Below are 21,658 nucleotides of genomic sequence, written 5' to 3'. Positions count from 1 at the left end.
CTCAGAAAATAGCAAAAACAAACATACCTTGATCAAATGGCCTGTAGATGTTCCCAGAAAAGCGACGGTGTAATCGTGGGTTGAAGTAGCTGCTACGGCAGCCAACAAAACTCCAGTAAATTCTAAAACGGCAGTAGCTTCTATTGGCATACTTCCTCCAATGGGAGTGTTTACGTCCTGCCCACAGAAGTCATCACTAATTTGAAGTTGCTATAAAGATAAACAGATGAATAAGAATAAGCGAAGTTAGGCAAGTATTGCGAATTGCACTGATATAATAAGCAATTGAGATGGAAGAGAATGAAATGCATTTAAATGTGTTTATTTATTTATGGAAATAGGATATTTTCGAGAAAATAATTAAATTTAAACAAAAAATTAAGATACTTTGTAATGGATTCAACTGAATTCAATCTTCTGGAGATTGAATTCAATCTCCAGAAGATTACTACAAGAAGTACTCAAATGGTTATTATTAACTCAGTCTCCACGTTAACTAGTTGGCTTAGAATTTTATATATTTAAATCTATACATACATGCGTTTGGGATTTCCATAAATTGGCTTGGCTTCCCTATTCACTTACATGTATACACCATGTCATACAGCAAGGACAACGGCCCGACAATACAATGTATACCACGTTCGCAGATCAATTATCCGAGCATTGCAAGATAATAATTAAATAAATCTGGAATAATCCATAAAACACCGTTCTAATTATTTGCTAAGTCGAATCTTAATGACCGAAATATTGAAAGTATTATCTGAAAAAATAAAAATAAATAAAAGCTGCATAACAGTATGTTCCTTCAGAATGTGTATACAGGGGGGGGGGGGGGCTGAAAAGTTCTGAAAAACACCTAGATCAAAAATGATATTATATCATTGCTTTAATATCTTAAAATCCTTTAATCCCCATGTTTCATGAAATTGTAATAATTTGTTCTTTTCTTTTAAGATATATTAAGAAGAGTTGCTTTAATATAATTTTTGTTCTTGGCGTTTATCACACACGGGCAATTCTCTGGATGATGAGAGAATTCTATAAGAGCATATATCATCATCGTATTTTCTATTCTATGAAATGTACTTCTTCACAAATGAAGAAGTACACTGCTACTCAGAAGAACGAATAATATAATAATCTACAGACTATTAGAATTTTCCCACTAACAACAACAGTATACTTACATACTGTTGTAATAAGGAACTGCGTCCTCAATGAAGACTGATTTAAGTGTGAAAGCTTTAAGGGATCGATGCAGAGTTACTAACAACACTATTTCCAACTACGTAGCCGTTTGATCATAAGCGTTTAACAGTTTGGCGATTAAAAAGAAATTCTTTCTTCTTCGAAATTAAGGTTTTATAGTTGACATCAAAGAAGTAAGAGATCCTAGCGCAGTTCTTTGATGTGAACTCAAGCTTCTTTTATAGCCGACATAAAAGAAGTACAGCCATATCAAGAGTTTTTGCCTACTTAGGAGAAGAGTTCTTCTGACAAGCTAGTAAGTAGCTAAACTGGTCGTTCCAAGGCAACTGCAACGAAATGTTAGTTGGTAAAATAAACTCTTCTTTATCCTGCTAGATTCCCTAAGACTTTAAGAAAGCAAGTTACTTAAAAATTGCACTGATATTTGAGAATTGTACGTATGCTTTTGCACCGTTTATCCATTCAACACAAGAAACGAAGGAATTGACTCAGTGGTACGAAATGGATAATGTTCAGAAATTAACAAAACAGGGGTGGTTTTGTTAAGGTAGTTTCAATATTGCACTACTTAAAAGACGTGACCTGATCGTATTTTAGCCGTTTTATTGTTTTTTTTTTATTATGTTAAAAGAAATCGGGAATTTCACTATAACCCTAAAAATTAAGCAGAAAAATAAAATACCGAAGGCTACGCACAATTACTGTATTTGCATATTACATTATTCATTTGTAATATGTCTTACGCAGCCCTTTATGTTAAAAAACACATAAGGCGTATCACAATGCAATAATAATAATAATATATATATATATATACACACACACACACACACACACACTCTATATTGTTACTCTTGAATTTAGTTATTTCAATATTTCACTCTAAAATTAATAAAACAGATTCATATTTAATACCTTCGATTTTTCTTCTTCGACATTCTGAAGAATGCACAGGATATTCTGAGATCAAGTTGAATTGTTTCATCACCTGACAGGCATAAGCATATATATATACACACACACACACACACACACACACACTCAACGCTATTTCTTTTACCAGCCGATTTTGCAATAATATGAAAGCAAAAATCCAGGTTACCAAATATAAATCTGTTCTGTTAAATTTAGATATTTCAAGATTCCACTCTTAAAGTTGACTGTAACATATCAGAAGAACTGATGAGTAACCTACTCTTTTTCTCATAGCTGGGAGTCACAGTAGTTAAAAACTGCATAATAGACAAATAATAAATCATTTGCTACTTTGAATATTAAAAAAAATAAGGTTTATTTTTCACAAGTATGACTTAAATATGAACTGCTGCTGTTTAGTAAAAATACTAGTTCTCCTTTAGCCTCTTTTCCACCACTGCTACATATGTCCCCACCTTAACTTTCCAGTACTGTCTGTCTTTAGCCAATGTCCAACATCTCCTGTCAAACCTTTGCAGATCATCCCTCCATCTTATTCTTTGGCGACCTTTCCTTATCTTGATGTCCACTCAGTGCTTTAATCTTGTGAACCTTTTTCTGTCCGGCAATCTACTAGCATGGCCAGCCCATGGTACGGACAATTTAGATTTATTACGTACGTACAATATCTTCTACTCTGGTCATCTCGAATTCTAGTATTAAATTGAATTTATCTTATGAAGTTAACCATTTCCATTCATATGCCATCTCCTATCCTGGAAGTTGACTACCATGATGTGACTCATGGTTAACTATGGGCGTAACGACATGTGGTGAGGACCCTATCTCTTCCACATATTGTCGTAAATATTCATGGCTGTAAATCCGTGTGTGTTCACGGGGCCCGTTTGCCTGTTCTGAGGGAGAATGAACCAGAGTTTCCAGGTGAAAAAATCCTCTACCTCCGAATGAAACCGGCTAACTCACCTTTAGTCGAAAGAGACCAGATAAAAGTTCCTCACGTGAATCGAACCTAGGTCTTTCAGGCCAAAGAGCTTCGTCTATACCGACTGAGCTACAGAGGCTTTTCAAGTTCACCATTACATAATTTCATAGCTCTTGTATCGTTATGAAGCGCCTCTACCGGAGGTAATTATGATCCCTCGCCCCCCCCTCCTAACATGGTGAAGTATCTCGATTATTATCATCATCGTATTTTCAGGTATTCATATGCTGACAATGCATATTTAACACTTATTTGTCGTTTAAATTACGCAACTAATCGTTAAAAAAAATAAAATAATAGATCATTCACTCTTCAATAAGTTCTTATACCTTTTATCACGGTCTTATAAAATTAAAAAAGAAAAAAATATATATTAAACACTCGCTGTAAAGAAATTTCAATTTCTCAACAAATACAAAGCCTGAAACTCATAGTGATAAAACACGGAATTATGGAATAACATCATTATGGTACCATAATAAGCTACTATGGTAAGGCTTTTAAAACCACCCTGCTCTCGAAGTGCATCGTAAAATAATACTTCCTATACCAAAATTTCTGATATCAAAATTTAAATGTTAGTTGTTATACTTTACCTGAATTGTGGAATTTCCGTTTGCGACCGACCTTACGAATACTTCTATGGATCTAGGTTAAGATGGCGCGCGGTGTACAGAGCAAAGATTCCAAACTTAAACAGCCGTAGGGCTGCATTCCCTGCAGTGACACCTGCTGCCACCGCTGACACCTGTCGGCGGTCGCAGCCTGATTTTTAAATTTTTTTTCTGATATTCGTCGTATATCCAGGAATTGCGAGATTTAACAAAAACAGGCAATGGGCCGCGATCCCTGTGCTAAGCTACAGCGATTTGCAAGATCCATCCATAATTTTTGCTTAAGTATAGTATGATTATAGTTTAAGGAAGAAAATAAGCTTCTTTTTTTTTTAATGTGACTGCAGCCCACGAAAGGCTAAGCCTAGGGTACAGTAAGTGGGGTTAGTTTTTTTCATTTTTTATATGATCTAGCTAGAGATCTATGTAATCCTGATATACAGTACCTTTATATAAACTATATATAATCCTGCTCTAAAGACCAAACATGGAACTTTTTCAAAACCACTTGAAGTCTCCATAATAAACACAGAGGGAGTCTCATTAGACAAAGAAACTCCTCTCCCATCTAAAGTTTTGTCAGACATTCTTAAACTAAGGCGGGATACGAACCCGCAGTCTGCTGATTGAAGAGTATGGTATGCTAATCACTATATAAATTTAATTTTGAAACATAAGTTTTTGCATATGAAATGTTCTTCACGTGACTATTTTTCGTCAATCAGTAATAATCAAAACTGATTATTCAAGCCTTTATTGTGATTTCTGCTTGTCATCTTTAAAACAATAAAAAAAATAATGCAGAGATAATTACTTTCATGCAAGTTTTCACAGAAAAGTTTAATTCAGTTTACAATTGTGTTCTGGACCAACAGAATAAAGTAAGGCAACGATATCTATTAGCTGCAGAAACCCCGAATCAACTAACAGTTACAAATTGAATACAGAAGACTTCCTTGTGACAGGAATGTAGCGATGTAAACATCTCTTTCTCTCAAAGATACCGACTTGAAAGAAATTTTAAAAAGCTTCATTAAAATAATTGTACCGGTAATTGAAACATTTCATTCATTACTGTATATTGATTTTCGTTATCAGTTACTGCGTCTTTCTCCCATTCACTTGTGCATGTCTTTCAACCCTCTCAGAATAAATCCGACTTATAACAACATAACTAAATACATACAAGTATCGAAATCTCGCCTCTTTAGGCGCCTGGGTCGTTTATCGCTAAATACACATCCCTACTTCAAAAATAGTATATGACTCAGATGAAGTGAATTTAGGTTTCTATTAGCAAATGGAGTTTTTAAATTATAAATATATAATTTAAATAAAGATATAATTTTGTATTCCCGACAGTTTACCAATACTGACTTTAGGAGGGGGGGGGGGAGTTGTATTTACCAATTAATGCTTTATCGATCCCAAACAAAAATTGGTTAGCATGTTTAGGGAGAAATTCTTTCACAGGTTTCATTAGCCCGAGTTATTAAAATCAAATCCTTAATTTGAAAAGGCGACGTCACGGACATTTTCGGCAAACATATATCAGTACAATATCAAGGAAGCTCATGCTAAAGGTTTGCCTTTGTAGGTTCTCGATTGTTTTAGAATTTTTATTTTTATTTTATTTTTTTGCTATTTAGTATAAAATAAGGGATTTTATTCTTTATTTTAATAATTTTCATTGGCAAGTATAAGCAGTCTGGGATCGTTGTTTTCGTATTAATTTGATAAAATAAAAACACACGGCGTATGTATAACTGACAAATAAAACTATGCGATTCGAATGGATGACCAACAAATATCAAGACATAAAACATTTGTATTCAAGAATGAAAGGAAGAAAAATATAGAACTATTGTAATTATTAGGATATGACAAAGGTGTGTGACAAGTGGAAGAGGCTCTTTTACAGTTGGGGAGTCAAATGAGCGGAATAGATTTCGAAACACAGAAGACAACATTTAATATCTAAAACTTCAGCTTTTAATTAAAAGGCATGGATTAAAAAAAAAATCTACATTTTTTAATCCAAATGAAGGGCAGAAAATGACAGTCACATTTACAGAAGGCTAGATGCGACTGTCTTGTGATGTTTGATACACTAAATGCATCTGATTCTTATGTCATTTAAATTTTGCTCATATAACAGAAAAAGAAAAATTACTGAAAAATACCTGAAATGCTCAGTAAATGCATATTTCAAGGCGATCCTTGGAAGTTTTTGTTTATTAATAATAAATTAATTAGGAAAGTCTGCATCTTGGATTTTAAAAACTGCTGCTATTTCTGTTTATCTAAACTCTTGAATAAGATATGAATCAAGGAGGAAGTAAATGTCAAAACCAAGCAGAAATGACTGTAGCTAAAAGTACACGTTTTTTACTTTTTTTCTTCTCCCTTTCTTCGGAGGATTACTTTGAACCCCCCCCCCCCCACACACACACAAAAAAAGACCATCTGAAGTTCATTATCTCCTTTTCTGCCACCGAATAAGACATGAACATTCGTTTCTTCTCTACTGCTACTATTTTCAAAGAAGAAAAAGCTGACCGAGGAACAAACAAACAGGTAAGAGCGTATTCATTTAAAGTTTCAAAATCAGATCAGCTTTCAATAACACTTATCTACATTCAAGTCGAAATTCCCGGTCGTTTTTCCTATCGTTAATTTCGCAAATGAGAACCGTAACACTGATGGTGCTGTCATTACGATGGTTTTCGAGCCTTACTTGTCTCCTATTCATTTGCAAGAGGAATCGGAGCGAACGTTAAAAAATGGCCACGAGTGTAAGAATGAAGGAGGAACGCAGGAAATTCATAATGTCTTTGATGTGCTCATAATCTTTCCTGAGTACTCTATTATCTTTTTTTTTTCTTTTTTTTTTTTGTTTTCACTACAGCTGCCACGAAACCTAATGATACACGGAGATTAGACCTTATACTTTTTCCTAAGGCACTTTTTGTACGGAAATGGATGGTTTCTTTGACAGTAGTTTCGGCTTCGATGCAGCATGAATAAAACAGAGGGAGAGAATGACTCTCAGACAGTCAAGCCTGACAAATTACAGGGCTCACATTTCGACTGCAGCGCCATGTTAATAAAATCAAGCAGCATTAAATGATACGAGAAGCCGAAAGAAGCGGTGAAGTTTTCAAAAGGAAACGAGTCGAAGGGAGAAAAGTAAAATTATCAGGCTAACGGTTAATGTTTATTTACCGGTAAGCAGCTTTGTCATCTCGTGAGGAGAAGAATGGATCGCAGCTTTTGAAGGAAAAAGGTTTTACGTGGGATGCGAAGACCATCTGACACGTCTATAGCGATGAATGAAAAACCTCCACCACACAATCCAATTTTCACACTTTATATACTGATATTTATGAAACTTAAAGGCCCTAATTTTGTTTCTCAATTTCTAGTCTTTTTCATTATACATTCATTTGCAGGTAAACGATTGTTTAGAAAACTACGCATTTTTCATTGCAGAATCTGACTAATCAATGGATTATTCAACAATTGCAATTTATATTCCAATAATATGTTCAAATAGGGTTTGATTTGGCCATGCTTAATATCAGATCCATCGAATCACAATGAATAAGTCGCTTTCATTCAGAATAATTATTCCAGGAATAATTCAAACACCTGCTAATACATTTTATGTACTTTCTTTCCCTTAACTACGAATTCTTGTTAAAAAGACCGAAAGTGGATAAAGTGTGCTAACTGTACCCGAAAAGAAATACAGTATGCAAGCATCAAAAAATGAAAGCGCTCGTGTAGCACAAACTAAATATTCCATGTCATTGAAAGCGTATCATACACTACACATTCTTCGACAAACACAATTTAAACAATTTCGGCAAATAATTTTTTTTTTTTTTTTTTTTTTTTTTTTAATCACCACCAAATTTCTGATATGTACCGTAAGGAGTTGTACAAAATAGCATGTTACAAGATAGTTCTACATGATTAGGTTTGCAAATTACTGGTTTCCTATTAACATTTTCCCCCGCAAAGTAATCTTATTTTTCAGGTTCCCAATATAGTAACCAATTTTGGCATCCATCAATCCACCTAGATCTTGGTCGTCCTCTGGATCTTTTTACTGTATCCTGATACAAAAACCTGTTACTAACCTTGCCTCTCCCATTCAATTTAAGTTACTATAACCACCCTTAGATTAATTCTGCTTGTATACATTCTTATCAAGTTCCTTTCTAATATATTTATTTTAAATATGATAATCTGCCACTGATGGTCATCTGTTGTTAACTTCCCTATTTTTTTCCCCCTCAGAACTCTCATACCTATAGTCTCCAGTCTTTGATCAAGTGTTTTATTTCTAATCCAACTCTCAGTTCGATAAGATACAACTGGTATGAACGCCGTCTTGTATAAAACTAATTTCTCCGTAAGTTATTCTTAAATATCTGAAATATTTTACTTATTCTATAGGTTCTAAATTCAGGATACAACTGATACCTTCTATGTCCCTAACTATATTCACAGTTTCTTTTTTATTGCTGATTTTAATTTTAATATCCAACTTGTTATAATTGTTAGTCGGTTTAGTTAGAGGAATCTGAAAACTTTTAATCGATTTAATTAGGAGTATACATAATTTGCATAAGAGCTGAACTTTGTGGCATCAGTTTTAATGTCACTTTCTTTCATAATGTGATCCATAACGTGTATCCTTGTTTTACACCTTGATTTATATCAAATATTTTTCCCTGTACGTCCTTCAATTCTTTTAACTACTGAATTGAAATATTCAGCATAATATTCTATTAAGTATATTAGAATTTCTCTTGGGCACTTTTGCGTATGTCTTTTCCAGATATATATAAAGTAAATATAATTTTTTTTTAATATATATTCTCACGATTTCTCGACTATTTGTCTTAAAATAAAAATCTGATTCTGAACCTTCAAGTTTGTTCTTCCAAGTTTCCTCTTCTGCAAATGTTCTTATTTTCTTTTAAAGTAGCTAACAGAAATCTTAGCAGGAAAATTCTTCTGTAATTCCTAGGTAGTTTATATTTTTTTTATTCGGTTTTTAACGTTAATTTTTTAAAATTATATTTTAAATATTTACTTAGAAAACTATTATGAATCTTAAGAGCTATATCTATAATGTATGGCTATCATCTTAAGTTAGATGGTAGATACATCTTAAAATAGGTTTTTAAACCTATTTTAAGTTTTCAATCTCCACACAGTGAATTTTTAAATTAGGCCTGCAGTTCCTATCATGTAAAAAGTACGCGGATGAGAAGTTGGTTTTACTATCAGATTCATTTCGCAGTTTAAAATTAAGTTTTGTTACTGTAACGCTAAGTTCGGTATTGGGTGGGATTAATTGTCACCGAAGTTACTTAGGTCATAAAAACCATACTGGTATGCTAAATTATCTGAGTTTACACTTTATCTATTTTGCGAGAGAAAATCTAACGTCGCAATCTTATAAGACGGCTAACTCGCCTTCACTTGCAAAGCTTCCAGCCCCCTAGAAGAGATTCGAACCACACACGTTTTCAACAAAGCACGTACGTATATCGAATAGACTTCGGGACGTGCTATGGAAGAATTTCAGTAGTATCCAGATGAAGTTTATTATGGTAGAACCAAATTTCTCACTATTTTTGGATCAACATTTGTCACAGCTAGTATTTCATCTACAAAATCTGAATCGAGAAATCAGTGCACGATCATGATATTGATCGTAGTTCATATGCATCACATCTATTCATTCCAAAACGACCAGGACAATGCTTCCAACGTGTCAGTAACTCTGAAAATTTTCGGCATCGCCAGCAGAGGACATTGTACTTTAAGCAAATACAGTATTTGTTAACAGAATATGCGAAAGTAATGCAGTATATCAGTGATTAGACATTTTTAAATGTGAACATAAACGATATTTCCTATATGATATAAACTAAGAAGAATACAAGTTAATATGGGAAAAATATTAACAACATCGACAAGATAAAGTCATTAAAAACTTATTTCGACTGGTGAGCAAGCGATTTTTATGAACAGTCAGGTGAAGCCGTGTTTGGAATACAGTTGTAGTTTTGCAAATATTAAGTACAGAATAGATATTTCACAGCTACAGCATTTTTTTTTTTTTTTCCAGAAAAATACTTATGACGTCAGGCGATGTGGGAAATCTAGGGATACTACTGTATGCGACGAAAGGCAAGTTATCCAATTGTGCTGCACGCCAATGTAATTACGAAACGAAAAAATGCTCCATCGAATCAGCACATTTCCATGCCATCTCATGGTACGTATATTACTTCGGTATTCCGGCTAGTCGATGGGGAAAACGTGGCATAGAACTTAAGCTTCGTTGTAATCCAATTTATGTGAGCCACTTTCCAAACAAATAGCACTGCATCTGGGATCTAACAATTGTAAACAAGAAGAAGGTAATTTCACGCAAGGGCATAAACTACTAAGCAACAAAGTGCGGGAACAAACGCAGATGTGCGACGTTAACATTCGCTGTGAATATTTCATTCGATTGATATCGCATATAATTCTTTCTCAACATAACACGTGATGCAAAAACTAAATATAATCTATATTTTTAGAAATAACAAAACGAATTATTAATATCTGCAGTTAATGTTTCGAAATCTGGTTTTCACCTAATTGAAAAAGATGTGTTCAAAACGTTCGACAGATGTCACCACAATCACCCAGTACCAGAGACCACCAACCATAGAAACAGAGGCTGTTAAATTGCTTCGTAGACTGCAAGATGGGGCTTTCATTGGGGCCCCGGCAAAGTCCCCATGGCTGTAGCGATAGGAAGCGGTAATCCCCAACACAATCAATACGTCCATTATGGACGGGCAGCAGTCCAAATAAAACTCCACTGCCGGTCGTCTGACACTGTTAATGGATATGGATGGATCTTCACTTGCCCCACCTGACAGACTTAATGAATATGGATCAGGTGTAGCAGAGCTGCCAGTCACTTACAGCCAAACGGTACACTTCATGAAAACCTTTCGACAATTGCCCAAGCCAGTGATCCCGTACTAGCGTAAGCCCCACGCCCTCCCTTTCTCTTGTAGTGGGGGGAGGGGGGAATTAGAAAGGACAACCCTCTAGCCAGGGGAGCAGGAAAAGATGGTGAGCACAAGTCGGGAATATAGCAAACAAATACCTTACAGAGCAACCTAACGGTAGTGGATTACACAGCAGGAAGTAAGAGGGTTGGGGGGAGAGGATGAGAAAGAAACTTTCCAATGTGTAACGTATTAAAATTCTGGCGATAACATCGCTAACAATTTAGTTCGATAACATATATCGCAAATAGAACGATGGACAGACTTTCCAAGTACAGGAAATATGATACTCTGATACTTTATGCATGGGTAAAAATCATTAATATATTTATCTACAGTGATGCATTGAGTCATCATTAGAATCGCAAACCAATAGGTATGAATATATAACGCATTTTCTTTTCAAGTTCTTTTAATTAACGATTTTCTTAAATATCCTTTGTATTTTTTAATGTACCAACTCTTGATATAGATAAATGAGGAAATTTACATCTGCAGTCATCGAAAATTAGTTTGAAAGAAGTCTATTCAGCTAGTAATTGTCATCATGTGATTAGATAATGAGATGAGTAATTACATTTGACGTTAGCGATGAGCTACTTAATGAACAGAAAAACAAAATAGAACGATTAACATGAAATTAATGGAAAGCCTGAATGTTCAAGATCTTCTGCGATCAAGCAATTTAATATCAAAAGAATGCTATTATTGTGGGTGCAAATTTCAATGATTTTGAGGATAGAATAACAACAAAAAAAATAATGGAAGCAGGTGTACCTCAGGACCACGAATCTGATTTAGTGCTAGGAATTGACAGCTCTGGGAATTTAAAAAGGACGATGATTGTCTGGTAAAGAAGTCAGACTGTGTAGTTTAATGGTGGCTAGATGAGTTAATCTGTGAGCCGATGATGGGAAAGACATTTGAATAGCATGATGGTTGATTAAGTAAAAACTCTTGTAATTATAATATAGGAAAATTTCAAACATAATTGCGGACTAATATGGACGATTGGGCTTATAACTGACATTTAGAGATAAGAAAACGTGAGATACAAACATCTTGAGAGCACAATAAAGACCGCTGTTTAATAAGTCTAGTATTTGACCGAAAAGTTCTAAAATTAATACAAATGAACTGATTCAAGAGTTCGACGTTGAAAATAAACTGCAACATAGAGTATGTAAACGGCATCATTTAATTACAAACAAACTCTAAATCTCGGAAGTATAACTTAAGTTATTCTTGTTTGCTATTACTGTTCGCAAAATCAGAATGTGTATTTTTGTTAAGTTTTTGCCTAACGAGTTTTTAAGTGTATGTAGTAACTGTCAATTCAGAATAAGTTGATAGCTTGAATTTATATGGATTATCTTTTATATTAAAAATAAAAGACGGTTAACAAAAATTCAAAAAAAAAAAATTATAAAAGGCTGTAAAAGAATTTAAAGCAGTTACAGTACAACTCAGTCGACTAACACGGAATTATGGAAATGAAATTTGACCTCCTCCGAAGACAGGTCAAATTTCCAACTCCAACTGGAATCAAAATTTAATAAAAGACCATTTAAAAAGAAAATCTAAAGTACGTTTCAGAGGATGAAGTTCCTCGATGCCATTTCCAACCCACTATCTGTGCACCATCGTGGGAGCACATACATCTGTCAACAATTCTTAAGGATGAAACGGATTAGGCTACTTTAAAAAATACATAAAAAAAAACCCACTCGCCGACCACTGAGAGAATCGGAAAAGTTACCATGTGGTTAAAGTTTTCATTAAAAGTTAATCACTGATCGTCTTGGATGATAAATGCGCACTTCTCGTTTTTTTTCAAACAGAGAAAAATATTGCTTTATATCTGAAGTTTTTCAGTAGGGTTCTTTCCGTCTTTGAATTATTAACTTTTAACTCTGTTAAAGTGAAAAATCTGTTAAATCGCATATTTAATAGATACGATGCTCCGCGTGTAACTGACCAGCACGTAGTTAGATTTGTTTTCTCAAATAAAGCGCACATTTTACGAATAATGTCATGTGAAAAAAAAAAGATTCTTATTTAAACAAGAATTCTCTACAATATTCGACCAACTTTTCATCGTTTTTTTTTTTACATTATAATTTTTGTTTATTTCAAAGTGTTCAGTTTAGAGGCATGTAGAAAGTAGTTGTTCTATTATTTTAAGGGTGCATAAATTTAATACAAAACCTCAATTCAGGTATGAGAATGGGTAAACCGAAAACTTTGTTGATCTCTTGTTAGCAGTCCGTGACCTAATGGATAACGGAGTTGCGAATTCCACTTTAGAATGGATATTTCCAAAACGTTCTCCATCTAAACATGAGGACAAGCTAAGGATTTTATATGGGATGCTTAATCATAGTCGGAAATTATCAAACTCATCATCATTGCAGCAACGCGAAAATTATATTTTTTGGAAGGTGGCGAAACTGCACTGGCTCTTATAGCATTTCAATTACGGAGTCTCTTGACTGCGTCACGGTAAGATGGGGGGGGGGGGGGGAATGTGCGACATGTACGAGGGTTGGAAAGTTCTCATAAACATCTAGAACAAAAATTAATGAATTTTGTCTTCTTACTACAAGAAAGAACATATCAGTTGCTTTAATAGCATTTTTGTGCTAGGTGTTTATCAAAACTTTCCAGACACTCCCCCCCCACCACCACCACCACCGTGCATTTAGTATTTCTTGTCAGGTGTGTATAAGAAGTAATTCCACACCAGACAGTAAATTAATAGCGCGAGCAGCTCAAAAAATACCAACTGATACTTTGGATTATTTTGAATAACAACCGAAGCAAATAAGACCAGTGTATTACATCTGCTGATTGCATATGCCCGTGTGGGGACACCTGTAACCCCCATCGGGCGCGTCCCCTGGTGGCGGATCGGGGAATGCTCGTCATGGTTTACTATGAAGGGTAGGAGGGAAATAAAATACCTCCCGCGGACCAACAGGATAGCACTTCCCTCATAGGCCGGTCTGGGGGGCCTCGAAGGTGGCAGTCCCACCACCAGTCTCGGGTGCTGAAGGCTAATCCCCTGCACACTTTAAAATTTCACGCATTAAAAGAAATAACAAAGAGATAGCCGAACTGCCTAAATGGTTAACGACAAAGCGAGGAAAAGGGTACATGAGATACGGAACATGGAACGTTAAAAGTCTACATGGAAAAGAAAACGAATTAATAGATGAATTAAAAAAAATCAAGATTGGATCTGCTAGCAGTCACAGAAACAAAAAGAAAGATGGGTATATACTTTTCTATTCAGGGGTAAACCCAAGAGAATAGGGAAAACAAGGGGTAGCTTGCATAATTAAACCAGATCTCAAAGAATGTATTACTAAATGGCAACTAATAAATGAAAGGTTGTTGACAGCACTATAGATTTTAAATCAGAAAACCAAGTATTCACTGTAATTGTTGCATATGGTCCAAACGATAATGCTAATAAAGAAATTAAAGATGAATTCTTACAAAAAACAATTGAAGTTCAAGGGCATATCATACTACTAGGAGACCTTAATGGCCGGGTAGGGAATCAAGTAGATGAAGAAACGAAACAGTGTTGGGATCACAAGGAGAAATAACCCGGAATAATGGAGAAAAAAAAATAAATCTTTGCCTTACAAATAATTTAGTAATAGCGAATACTATGTTCAAGCATAAAGAAATCCATAAGTTTACCAGGAAAGAGTCCAATAGAAACGAAAAATCTATAATCGACTACGCCATCATAAGCAGATCGTACTGGAAGTATACAAAAAATGCAAGAGTCTACAGAGGTCCTGAAATAGGCAGTGACCACTACTTATTAGTATTGGAAACAATCCATAAAATAAAAGTTGAAAAATGTAGAAAAAGTAGCGAGGAAATAAATGTTAAGATAAAGAACTACAAACTAAAGAAAGAAGAAACAACCATTGAGTATAAAAGTAAAATAGAAGAGAAGATGAAAGAAGTAGAAAGAGATATATGAAGACCAAGATGTAGAAAACCTATGGTACAGGTTCAAAACACTTCTAGAAACAAGCAAAGAAATTTGTGGTGTATCATTAAATAATAAACAGAAGAAACATAAAACACCCTGGTGGACTGAAGAACTAAAAGAAGAAATTAAAAAGAAAAAGCAATTATGGAAGAGATATATAACATCAAAGCTGCAGGTTGATAGAGAACTATACAACAACCAAAGAAATAAAGTTAAAACCTTAGTGAAAGAAGAAAAAAGAAAATGCTGGGAAGATTTCTGACATACTTTAGAACAAAATTTTAAAGGAAACCAAAAACTTTTCTATAATGTTTTAAGAAGAATGAAGTCAGAGAAAGAATGCCCCATAAAGTTTATCAAATATAAGGATGGAAAGTTACTCACAAATTCCAAAGACATCATGGAAAGATGGAAACAGTACTTTCAAGAATTATTGGAAGATGCAGGACACGGAAAAAATAGAACCCTAAGAGCAAGACACACAAGCAAAATAGAAGATCAGAGTGAAGAAATTCATGCAAATGAACTGTTAACAGCAATAAATAAAATAAAACTGGGCAAATCAGCAGGCCATGACCAAATAACACCAGATATGGTAAAGAATTTAGGAACGAAAGCCATAAAATTTCTTTTACACCTGTTCAATGTTGTATGGAAAAAGAAAATTATTCCCAAAGACTGGGAAGTAGCTATAATAATCCCTATATTTAAGAAAGGAGACAACCGCAAATGTGAAAACCATAGAGGAATTTCGCTTTTAAGCGTTCCAGGAAAATTATATACCCGTATTTTAGAAGCGAGGCTTAGGAATCAAATAGAGGATACACTGGATGAAATGGAATATGGCTTTCGAAAAAATAGAAGCACGCAGGATCTTATCTTCAGTCTTAGTCAAATATCAGAGAAAACATTGGAATATGGAAAAGAGCTACATTCATGTTTTATAGATTTTGAAAAGGCCTCTGACGGAGTTCCCAGACACTTAATATGGCAAACATTAAAGAAAAACAAGATAAGTTAATAGCAGCCATACAAAGCCTCTACAAAAGTAATAGAAATTATGTAAGAACCTGTAATAATAGATCAAAAGAATTTGAAACAAATGTAGGAGTGAGGCAAGGCTGTATCCTCAGCCCTCTTCTCTTCATCGTAGTAATGGATGAAATTTTAAAGGCATGCCAAACAAAAAAGTTCCACCTAGGATACAGGAAACTGAAAGAAACCAGGATTTCATACATGGCTTTTGCAGATGATGTAGTGATTCCAGCAAATACAGCTGAAGATCTGCAGTACAATATCAACATTTGGTATGAAGAAACAAAGAAAAGGAATATGACCATAAATATAAATAAAACTAAAACAATGATCATATCTAGAAACCAACAAAAACACATAATAAAAATAGAGAATCACCAACTGGAACAAGTCCACTCCTTTAAATACTTGGGATCATATATATAAGAAGATGGTAGACTAGACACAGAAATTAACAACAGGATAAGAGGGGGGAACAAAGCTATTCTATGCAATGAAAGGCCCACTCCTAGACAAGAAAGAAGTTACCCAAAATACCAAAATGGCAGTGTACCGTTCAGTGTTTCTACCAACATTAACATACAGTTGTGAGTCTTGGCGTTTAACAACAGGAAACAAAAATAAACTACTAACAATTGAAATGAAATATCTCAGGAAAGTGGCACAAAAAACAAGACTAGACCGAATAAGAAATCAAACCATAAGAGACAGCCTTCAAGTTGCACATCTGAATCAATTCATAACACAAGTCCAAATGAGATGGTTTGGACATCTTAATCGAATGGAAGAATAGCAAAAACTTATACGAAAGCCAGAAAATAGGAAAAAGAAACATAGGCAGACCCAGGAAAGGTTGGCAAAAGGAAATTAAAGAAAAATTGGAAAAAAAGGGAATTAACTGGAAAGAAGCAAAACAACAAACCTTGGACAGGACGGCATGGAAATCTCTTTGGTAAAATCTCGAAGCTTAAAAGCATAAGAGATCATAGACGAAGAAGAAGATTGCATATGAGTCTGGCAGGTTTGTCTGTTTTGCGGGTTGAAAAATCCTGGCATCTCAGTATGAGAAAACTAACTCCCTTTCAGTTTAAACCTTATAGTTACAATAAGCCTGAAAGGGAATAAAACATGTTTTCCCCACTAAAGGAGGGGGTCTTCGCTTGTTTAAGTTTTAGTTCGTAGGCGTTGTGATTGGCAAAAGACAGTAGTTGGAATTATTCTCTTCCTGAAATGGATCTCTTTTTTTTTTTTTTTTTTACGTTGAACACACACACACACACTATATATGTTAAAGATACCAAGCTATTTTAAACCTGGTATATAATGCAAAAATAAACATGAGCAATGTAAGAGATTCATTAAATTAAAATTTAAATTCTGAGTGATCACAGCATTCAGCAAAATAAAATCTCAATTTCGCTAGTACATAAATTAGCATTTATCTCAAGGTGCAGAAGGTTCTAAAATTTCAAAAAATTTCTAAAATATATCCTTTTAGGAATTCACGAACCTGGCAAGGTTGTTTTGAATTTGAGTTATCCTTGGATTTCGTAACTATAATTCTAGAATAAGGTGTTTAAGCCCCGTGCTTACCAAGTACTTTTATATGTAAATTACGCGTGTTCTTCTAGCCAGTTTGTCTGATTGGGGGATGAAATACAAATTTCATCACTAGATACCAATTATTCAGCTAGATGAAATGCACAAAAATAATGTAAAAAACCAAGTAGCTTCATTTTATCGGCTTCGCTGAACAAACAAACCATCTGTAAAGAATATAAACGATATAAAGCACAATATAAGAAAGATTGTGCGATTATAATACTCGGCGCTTGTACCATGTGGAAAATCAAGCCAAACTAGAAAGATCGGAGTAAGGAACGATATCGACTGGGTGAGATCTGCTGTGTATGCAGAAGCCTTCGCAGCTGTGCCACTTCTATTGATCCCGAAGTTATAGTTCAACCACTCAGAATGATGACAATTGAAATCGACACAGATAAAGAAGGCTGCTCTGAACTCCTTCCATCCTGCTCTTTCTCGCTGTCCAGTTAATCGTTCTGAAGGCACAAATCGATTATGTACTTCACAGCTATGCACTTATATGTATTCGATAAGCTCAGTGGCTTTTACATGTGTGACCATATCTTTCAAGCACAACAGACGTGCCTGCATATATGTATTTAGACCGGCAGCTAATTCCCGCTTTTTGTGTGTGGTAGAATGCAAGCAATGATCTGAATAATACCACTTTGGTAACAGTAAAATTATTCCCGGAAGTTGATTTCACTAGTTCATTAATGAATATGTCAATCGCATTCAAAACAGATGGTTTATTACGTTGAGGTCCACAATTATTTTCACTGGACAGTGTAAAATGTGAAACTTTAACATTCCTTAACGAACTAGCGAGGCATTTCATTCAATCGTATCTACAATGGGGAACCTTACAGATGCACTTAGAGGCATTAGCAGTGGGTGATCCATGGAGGTCACTGCATTAACTAAATCTAATCATATATTAAAAAATGGAGATATGCATAACGTGATGTTATGCAGATACCTTACAGGCTGTTCCTTAAAATTAACCTACTTGCAGATAATCCTCTTTCCCTCCAATGTTACTGAAAGTTTAAATTACTGACCAGGAAACAATGCTTGCATACCAGTTCGGATATTAATGGTTAAATGTGTCAAATGGATTTACTGCTTTGAAAATTCCTATTTTCAAGGAACTAAATAATCATATTGCATAACATGAGCTTTCTTAAGAAATATTTGATTTGTTATTTCTGATGTTAAAAAAATCTTGAAGTAAAAAAGTTTTCTGAAGCAGTGACATATGTGACAACTAAAAAGGGAAAGGAGAGAAAAAAGTATAAATAAAAACATCACAATGAACACACTACAATACACGTGTGGGTTGTCTTAACAAATGTAACTGTAGACAACTGAAGAAAAACTTGAATTTTTTTCTTTCCAGGATAGTTCAACACATAAAACAGACATACAACATACAAAAAAGAGCAAAATCAAATGCAACTAAAAAAAAAAAAAAATCTGCATTATGTGTTTTGCGTAAAAACAGGCATGCAATTTACAAATGATTCAAATGCAAATGAAATAATTAAAAAGAAAAAAAAAGTCAGTAAATTAACGTGCACAATTGCTGAACAATCGCAAGACTGATCGCATTATAAAAGCAGAGCCGCAGCTTATGACAAATTTTAGTCGTGAGTAGAAAGGAAGCGAGGGCGCTTCAAGTGCTAGAAGTTCACATTCCAGGTTACATCTACAGCTAGCAGGTCCTTTGCACTATTTTCCATTCCTGTATAACCTCTAATTAGCAAAGTTACGAGACTAACCACATCAGCACTAAGATTTTCAGGCTTGACTGACGCGCACTTTATTTCTCATTAAAGCCTGCTCTTTGCCATTTCCCACGTTGTCTTAAACTGTATTAACGTTGTATTTGATTATCTTAACTCTAGAAGTATTGCATTTAACTTTAGTCCATTTAATTAAAATGCGTACACATCTTGAGATTTTTTTAGCATAGATCGAGAGGATCCACACACAAAAAAAAGACTTTATTTTATATCTATTGCAATAAATCTCCATAATAATTTTTATATTTTTTGGGAAAGAAACTTTTTCTTCAGTGTAACATAACTCAAACTACTGAATAAAACATAGCTGAGAAAAGAAATTAAAAGTAAGCATACGTATAAGATCCTACATTAGTATCACAAAAACTGAGTAATTATAGCAAATAAACATTCAGTTTAATTGTTGATTTTCCTAGCTCACAATCAGAAAGTTGAATTCGATTATTTTGAAATATGACGCAAGTAATTAAGTTTGAGAGTAGTGTATTATGTCTCTTCATTGCGTATGTTCTTCTGGCCTTTGTCTTTTGTTCGGGACGAGAAACTATCACCTTCTATCTTCTATGAGATTGCTAACTCATCTTCAAATTGAAGAACTCCTTAAAGGTCCTTTGTGTGCTTAGACAGGAGTCGAACACGGGTCTTTCCAAACAAGGGGTATTGTTGATACCGAGGAAGACTCCAACGCCTGTACACATAGTTCGGAGTAAACCTATTCATGCACATTTCTAGGTAACCACAAATAGTTAATCGTGATACAGTGATAATAAAGTACTTTTTTTTCCATATCTTCATGATCCTTTGTGTATCAGGAAATCCAACAAATAACTACTTGGAAAGCTTGAACAGTAATTTGAAGAAATTTCATGTTTGGTTTCTAGACCAAAGTTTTGGGATGATAACTTACACACATGATTGTAACTCATGCGTTATCCCAAAACTTTGTTCTAGAAACCAAATATGAAAGTTCTTCAAATTACTGTTCAGGATTTCATAAGCACATAATGGTTTCCCACTAGACGAAACTTAGTCCATATTCGATTAGCCAAGTAAATACGCTATCCATTCAGCCAACCGAGTAGAGTATCTCGAAAACAAGGAAGGGGAAGAGTATCACATTAAATGTTAATCTAGAGCACCACAAAATAAATGCTACAGCTACAAATTAGACAGTGTAAAAAATATTTTCTTAAACACTGTATCGATTTTTTGGACTTATCACAATAGAAGAAAATCTGCATAATATGTAATAAAATTTAAAATAATGCAAGTGCTTAAGGGGGAAGTATTTAAAAATGCATTATCAGTATAACTTTTGATAAAAGTCATGCTGATGATGCATCGTGCTAATGAATCGTTTTAATTACCAGTAAAAGAAAAATGAATCAGGCACACAGATCGATATCTTAATGGATGTTATTTGCCATACTGCTTTACTAACATACAAATCTGAAACCTTGTAATGTCAGCTCATTCAGATTCTCAAATAAAGCTGTTGATTACGTGTAAAATCCAGAAAATAAATAAACAGATCACATCTCTAGTTAATATATATGATTTACTTATAGCCTCCATTCAATAAAATGCCGTACGCGTGCGTTCGAAAGAGAGAGAAAAAATAACCAGTTATATTCTCATACGCTCACAAACAAGACGCGCCTCCGTTATTTATGAGACAGGATATTTACCTTTTTTGTGTCAAGTATCTAACATACCGACGAATATAGAAACGGCAGTTCAGAAGGCCATCCATCAAAACAAGTTTCGGTGTATACTCTTGACAAATAATTCACTTGTTATGCAAGTTCGCGATAAGAATTATAGCATATATTTTTTTAGGACAGAATTTTTGTAACAGGAAGCAATGCTTTCAAGTTTTCGGAGTCGATCATGTTAAGCTGTTGAAAAAAGGTAATGGAAAACACTCCAAAAAAAAAAAAAAAAAAAAAAAAAACCGCTAACAGGATTCTGTTTAAAACAGGAACGTACAGAAAAAAAATCATTGCAGCGCGACAGATATCCAAAAGGAAAATAATATTAACCAACTATGTCTGTTATCATTCGTACGCTAATCTTTTTTTATTTTTATTTTTATGTACAGCAATATACACAAAACTAGTTTGGGATTATAAGTTTATATATATATACACATACATTTAACAGACTTTGATGCCAATTTGCGGTATATTCATCTTCGTGTGATCTCCAAAACGTATTTGCAAACAGCAATGAAATTCCATTCGATACCAAATAACATTATAATAGTATTTATGAAAATTCAGATGTTATTTAACAAAAAAAAAAAAAAAAAACTCACCCCCCCAGCCATCGAAATATTTGCCTAAAAATGCAAATCTGAATGCATAAATTAATAA

General features: G+C 34.3%; 1 protein-coding gene across 6 annotated transcripts in view; it reads right to left on the bottom strand.

Annotated features, from left to right (window-relative positions):
- Positions 1-21,658, bottom strand: part of LOC150100731 (plexin-A2-like) — a 992,258-nt gene that overhangs the window by 389,840 nt on the left and 580,760 nt on the right. For all 6 annotated transcript variants that reach the window (XM_090402045.1, XM_090402043.1, XM_090402046.1 and 3 more), the window contains one exon: positions 28-210. In XM_090402045.1, coding sequence (XP_090258171.1) covers positions 28-210 — 183 coding nt within the window. The remainder of the gene's footprint in view (positions 1-27; positions 211-21,658) is intronic.

This window comes from Typopeltis vanoorti, chromosome 12 (genome assembly GCF_054136105.1).
Source record: "Typopeltis vanoorti isolate ZY-2024b chromosome 12, IOZ_Tvanoo_1.0, whole genome shotgun sequence".
Classification (NCBI taxonomy): domain Eukaryota; kingdom Metazoa; phylum Arthropoda; class Arachnida; order Uropygi; family Thelyphonidae; genus Typopeltis; species Typopeltis vanoorti.
Note: the sequence above shows the minus strand (reverse complement) of the source record. Positions and strands in the feature narration are given on the sequence as shown.